Genomic DNA, 6,218 nt, shown 5'->3' with positions numbered 1-6,218 from the left:
CCCCTGATCTTTATAGTTCCCTGGGAAAAGGAGGTGACTTGGCAGCAGAAGCGGGCAGGGGAGGCAAAGGTACTTCTTCGGAACTGGTGTTGAAGAACTCACCTGCTCTGACTGCTGGGCTCACTTCCTCAGTTGGTTTCCTTGAAGGTGACTGTACTGGTCATCTTCCCGATCCTTGAGGGGCTGAGGGGGACAGGGTCATCGTGACCTCATGTTTCCACCCTTTGCTAATGAATGTGATGCAGTCTTACTGGATGCTTGTATGTGTGAGGCTTTGGAGTGGGTGCTTCACAGTCCTCATACTGAAAGAGGACGATGACCGCGTCCGTGTATCCCTCTCGGGTGTTCTTCAGCTTGTTCTCATTGGATCCTGACCCCGGTCTGTCTTAGCCCTTTTCTTTTTTTAATTCTACCTACAGGGAGAACTCTCCCACTGTCTGGCATCCTGTGCAGAGTTTCTTACCTGTGGAGGAATTTTTTTCCTGTGGAGTATTTTTAAGTAACTCCAAACTTTCACCCTGCCTAGCTGTAGCAAAGTGTCCTTCATTCCCCATCCCTTACCTGATAGAGCTGGTCACTGGGCAGCAGAGTCTGCTTGTCTGAAGCTGAACACAAAACAAACAAAATACACATAACAGGACTGTTAATAAATTGGGTGGCGTTTGCATGATAGAATAGTAAATGGCATAAGAACCATCTACACACAAGAGCATGGATCAATCTTGCAAGCACATTGTTAAGTGAAAGAAGCCAGCACAGGAATACATTTGGGTAAGGAACAAAAATAGGCAAAATTAATCCCTGTGCTCATTCTTGGGGATGGGCAGTGAAGAGATTGTCTTTTCTTTTCTTTTTTTTTTCTCTTTTTGAGATAGGGTCTTGCTATCCAGTTCAAGCTGGTCTTGAGCTCACTTTGTAGCCCAGGCTGGTCTTGAGCTCGCAAAAATCCTCCTGCCTCAGCCTCCTGAGTGCTGGGTTTACAGGCGTGCACCACCACGCCTGGAGTTCTTTTTTCTTTCTTTTCTTTCTTCCTTCCTTCCTTACTTTCTTTGGTATTGTTGGGGATTGAACCCAGGACCTGTACATTGAACTACATTCTTAGGCCTTTTAAAATGTTTAATTTTTAATTTGAGACAGGGTTTTGCTAAGTTACCCAGGCTTAATTTGAACTTGCAATCTTCCTGCCTCTGCCTCCTGGAGTGCTGGGATTATAGGCATGTGCCACAATCCCTGGCTAATATATATTTTTTCAACTGGCTGCTGGATGCACAAGTGTTTTAGCTTTGTTAAATTTATTTTTGGAAACCAGGTCTGGTGTTACACATCTGTAATCCTAGCACTCTGGGAGGCCGAGGCAGGAGGACCACAAGTACAAGCCCAGCCCAGGCAACGTATTGACTTAGCAAGACCCTGGTTCTGAAATAAATAAATACATTTTTAATTTACTTTTTATTTTTATAAATACATTTTTTAAAAAAGAGAACTGGAGATATATTTCAGTGTGACGACTCTGGGTTTAGTCCTCAGTACTATAACAATAAAAGATATTTTTGAGCTATATGTCTATGATTCACTTTTTGTATATAAGTGTTTCTTTCCTTTTTTTTTTGTTTTTTTCTGGTACCGGGAATCAAACTCATGACCTTGCGCTTGCCAGGCAGGCACTGTGCCGCTGAGCTAAATCCCCAGCCCCAAGATTTTCTGTCAAACACAGAGGACCAGTAGGAGGGAGCAGGACTGCGCAAGGGTAATGTACTGATATAACACCAGAGGTCTTCTCTGTCCCACAGGAACACAGCCTCGCTCAGTTATGTACAACTGCAACTCACGCCACCTCTGGCTCTCCTGTTGGGTCTAGTTTGGCAGGAAGGAAGCCCAGTGTCTCAGGTGGCCCCACCCCACAGCTAAGATTAACATTCTTTTACCTCTGGAGTGGCGAACTCTATCCTGTCCAGCAATGAAGTAGGCCCCAACGGCAAGGAAGAAAGTGCTGATGATTTCAACAAAGACAAAGCCGGATATGGTGGCTGGGCTCAGCTCAATGCAGTTCTGACACACTGTGGGAAACAAGGTACATGGAGGCACAAGTCTCCATCGGGACAGGAACGTTGTGCTTCTGGATCTTTCTTTCCTCCTGCTAGCAGCAATGCCTCTGTCTAGGGCAGCAGGCTCTTTCTTCTGTGAGTAGCGTGGTAAGGGAATATCCGTGAACCAAGACCTCAATGCCTGCAACTGAGAGGCCCTGGGGTGCTCAGCCAGCCTTACAGTCAGGAACCGTGTAGAACAGAGGGGAGACTAGAGCCTGTTCTCCACTCTCCACTGCCCTCCACTCCTCAGTGCTGTTTACCTTGTGATCTCCTGTGTCTCCCCTATCCCACCTCAGTTTACAGAAATTGCTGAACTGCTCCAATGCAGGGGGCCTATCCAAAGATAAACCAGGTTTTACAGGACTGGTTATGTGCTTCTAAGAAGCTGGGCAAACACTCTGTTTGTTTATTTTTGACACAGGGTCTTGCTATATTGTTCAGCTGGCCTTGAACTCACAGCTATCCTCCTGCCTCAGCCTCCTGAGTGCTGAGATTAAAAGGCGTGTGCCACCATGTCCATCTGGCTTGTCTTGCTATACTTAAGCAGGACAAACAGATTAAGAGAATTGGCTATTACTGTAAATCATGCTTGACATCTATTTCCATCTTAAACCTAGACAATAATTTGGACAAAACAGACTGTACTGCTTAATATCATAACAAACAGCAAACAAACCAAATGAGATTACATACTTCTGTAATATACTTGGAGTTGCTTTGAAGTTTTCCCTGTAGCTTGACAGTGATATCTCCCTCGAGGGTCCTTGGTACTACTTCCCAGATTCCATGTGTTTTTATTTGAATTTGTGGAGTTTATCATATTCCCATCTTTAAACCATTCAAAATTTTTGCCTTTCAAGTTACAAATCAGATGTACAGAACCATCTCCTTTGTCATCCACTTTTATATCGATCTCTGAAAAGGTAAAAGGTAAAAGGTAGGAAGCCACATGTTCCAGTATTCTGGTAAGAACCTTGTCTCTGAACTTCATCCTGCCTCAGGTGACCTACCAGGAGAAGACTATTAGAGCAGTGCTTCTCACACTTTAATGTGCACACAGACCACGTGGGAAATCTTGTTAGAATCCTGGTCCTATTCAGCAGTTCCTGTCTGGTGAGATTCTGCCTCCTAGCTGCCAATGCTGTTGGTTCACAGCTCACACTTTGAGACATGCTTGCTTACTAGGGTTCTGTCCCTCCTTCCGGGTTCTGACAACTAATTGCCTAGCTACAGGAAATCTGCCCAGAACAGGTCAAGGCAGCGATGTACTACCATCATCTTATCCTTTCTAAATTGTTCCTTTCTATGGAACTACTGTTGTAGGAAGCCACATGTTCCTCCCTCCCTCTCCTTTCCCCCTTCCTTCTTTCCTTCTTTCTTTTGCTTTCTTGTTCATTCTTTCTTTCTTTCTTTCTTTCTTTCTTTCTTTCTTTCTTCTTTTCTTTTCTTTTCTTTTCTTTTCTTTTCTTTTCTTTTCTTTTCTTTTCTTTCTCCTTGCCTTTATTTCTGAGACAATATCTCTCTATATAATCTAGATCTAGTCTAGGTTGGCCTCAAACTTATAATCCCCTTGGCTCAGCCTCTCAAGTGCTGGAATTATAGGTGTGTGGCCCGCTGGGAGCAACATTTTATGAATTTCCCCCGAGAGTAAGGATAGAAAGAAGTCATTTCTCCTACCTTGTTTCTGGGCCTTGGTACCTGTAGAGCCAAAGAGAGACAGAAGTTCAGTTGTGCATGGAGTTGTTCCAATTCAGGGGGGTATTCCCATGATGTTTGAGGTCAAGATCAAGAGAGGGCCTAACTCATGGAAATGACAGTATCTGTACCTAATTTCATCAAATTAAAAGCAAAGTGATAATAAAGAGTTTATTTGGTCTTTGTCTCATTTCCTAGGTGGGAGTTTCTAAACCCATGGGATTTTATGAGTACTGGGAGTGCCCTGTTATCCATGGAGGACTATTAGATCATACGGAGTTTATGCTGAGGAGATGACTAGGACTGGGGCTGCTCAAGACTAACCATACAGTTAGAGGCCTGGGGCTTTGAAGCCACTGACAACAGGAGAGTGGCTAGAGATTAAATTCAGTTAAGTGGCAAATGGTTCAATCAATTGGTACATACCTATATACATGAATAAAAACTGAGGGAGCTTCCTGGTTGGTGAACACATCAGTGGCAGGGAGGGCGATGTGTTCTGATTCCATAAGGGGAGTGCAGGACCTTCCCAACCTTGTTCTGTCTTTTAATTTGATTGGTCTTCATTTTATTTCTTATATAGTAAAGCTATGTGAGTATGTAAAGTGCTTTCCTGAGTTCTGTGAGTCATTCTAGCAAATTATCAAACTTAAGATATGAAAAGCCCCTGGATGTGCAGCCAATTTGTCAGAAGTGTGAGTGGTCTGAGGATTCTTGTACTTGTGGTTGGCATTTATAGGGGGGGAAATCTTGTTGGGATCTTGCCCTTAACTTGTGGGATCTGACACTAACTCTGGGGAATCAGCATCCGAATTGGATTGCAGCATATGTAAAAGTATTGCCTGTACCATCCAGAATGTTCTGCTCCTTTAGCCCCTAGAGCTTAGGCAAGGAGTGGGTGTACCCTAGACACAACTTTTTTTGTTTCATTTTGTTTTATTTTGTTTTGTGTTTTGAGACAGGGTCTTGAGTTCAGACTAGCCTTGAATTCATTACATAGCCCAGGCTGGCCTTGAACTCATATCAATCCTCCTGCCTCAGCCTCTCAAGTGCTGGCATGTACCACCACACCTGGTGATGCACTTATTTATTTATTTATTGGTACCGGGCATCGAACTCATGACCTTGTGCTTGCCAGGCAGGTGCTGTACCTCTGAGGTACATCCTCGCCCTGACACAGTCTTTTATTTGTTTTTTTTGTTTTTGTTTTTGGTTTTTCTCTGGTACCGGGAACCGAACTCACGACCTTGCGCTTGCCAGGCAGGCGCTTTTTGCCGCTGAGCTAAATCCCCAGCCCCCTAACACAGTCTTTTAGAACTGAGTTATTTAGAAATATTCAGCCTTGGAAATCTATTTCTTTTTTTTTTTTTTTGGTTTTTCTCCGGTACCAGGAACCGAACTCACGACCTTGCACTTGCCAGGCAAGCGCTTTTGCCGCTGAGCTAAATCCCCAGCCCCTGGAAATCTATTTCTTGTAGCAACCCTGGATACCCCAGAAAAGTTAGCTATTGAAACTGTCCCAACCTCAAGAGTAGTAGAGTTACACTGCAGAGTACTACAAAGACCTAACACTAAAATTCAAGTGAGTTTTTTCCTATTTCTTTTTCTTACTTTTATTTTTATCAGTACATGTTTGTAGTGCATAATGTTTGCATTCCTTGTGGGGAGCTGGTACGTGTACAGAACACATCTTGATTCTTTTTTAGCCCCTCCTCTCCCTTGCTCCCTCCCCCTCCATCTCTTGATCCCCTTCCCATTTTAGAAGGAGCTATTTCCCTACTTCCTATTATCTATCTCTTATTTTGATTTATTTATATTTTGTGCTTCTTATATAACAGAAACCATGTGATATTTAAACTTGTGTGTCTGATTTATTTTATTATGGTCTCAGGGTGCACCCCTTTTCCTATAGGTGACTCAGGTGTTTCTTTATGGCAGAGTGTACAAATACCATATTTCCTTTATCCATTCATCTGTTGATGGACATATAAGCTGCTTCTAAGATGTAACTGTTACAAATTGTGCTGTTATAAATATAGATATGCATGTATCACTGTAATATCCAAACATTTTATGAGAAATATTACTATTATTTAATATGGAGCGATTCGTGAATTTGCAAGTCATCCTTGTGCAGGGGCCATGCTAATCTTCTCTGTATCATCATGACAAATATTATGACTTAACATGATTAGGCCTCATGAAAGAAGAGAGTGGTGATATGAAGAATTAGTTGCACTTCCAAGGAATTTAAAATTAAGTGGAAAAAAGAATCATGTATAACTAACATAATAGAACTTATTATTTTTTAGTATTTATATGCATGCACATGAAAGAGAATAGAAGATATTGGTTTTGCCAAAGGGTGAGGTTCGGAGAAAGTTTAATAAAGGAGGTGACATTTGGCTGAATCTTTTTTTTTTTTTTTTTTTTTTT

General features: G+C 42.4%; 1 protein-coding gene across 1 annotated transcript in view; it reads right to left on the bottom strand.

Annotated features, from left to right (window-relative positions):
* Window positions 1-6,218, bottom strand: part of Cd3g (CD3g molecule, gamma (CD3-TCR complex)) — a 10,409-nt gene that overhangs the window by 1,450 nt on the left and 2,741 nt on the right. Inside the window, exons 2-6 of the mRNA XM_005378239.2 lie at window positions 3,765-3,785; window positions 2,781-3,002; window positions 1,926-2,057; window positions 562-605; window positions 103-183 (exon numbers count right to left, since the gene is read on the bottom strand). Coding sequence (XP_005378296.1) covers window positions 121-183; window positions 562-605; window positions 1,926-2,057; window positions 2,781-3,002; window positions 3,765-3,785 — 482 coding nt within the window. The 3' untranslated portion in view covers window positions 103-120. The remainder of the gene's footprint in view (window positions 1-102; window positions 184-561; window positions 606-1,925; window positions 2,058-2,780; window positions 3,003-3,764; window positions 3,786-6,218) is intronic.

Source organism: Chinchilla lanigera, unplaced genomic scaffold (assembly GCF_000276665.1).
Source record: "Chinchilla lanigera isolate Chin_1 unplaced genomic scaffold, ChiLan1.0 scaffold00011, whole genome shotgun sequence".
Lineage (NCBI taxonomy): Eukaryota > Metazoa > Chordata > Mammalia > Rodentia > Chinchillidae > Chinchilla > Chinchilla lanigera.
The sequence above is the reverse complement of the archived record's forward strand: the minus strand, read 5'-3'. Positions and strand labels throughout refer to the sequence as shown.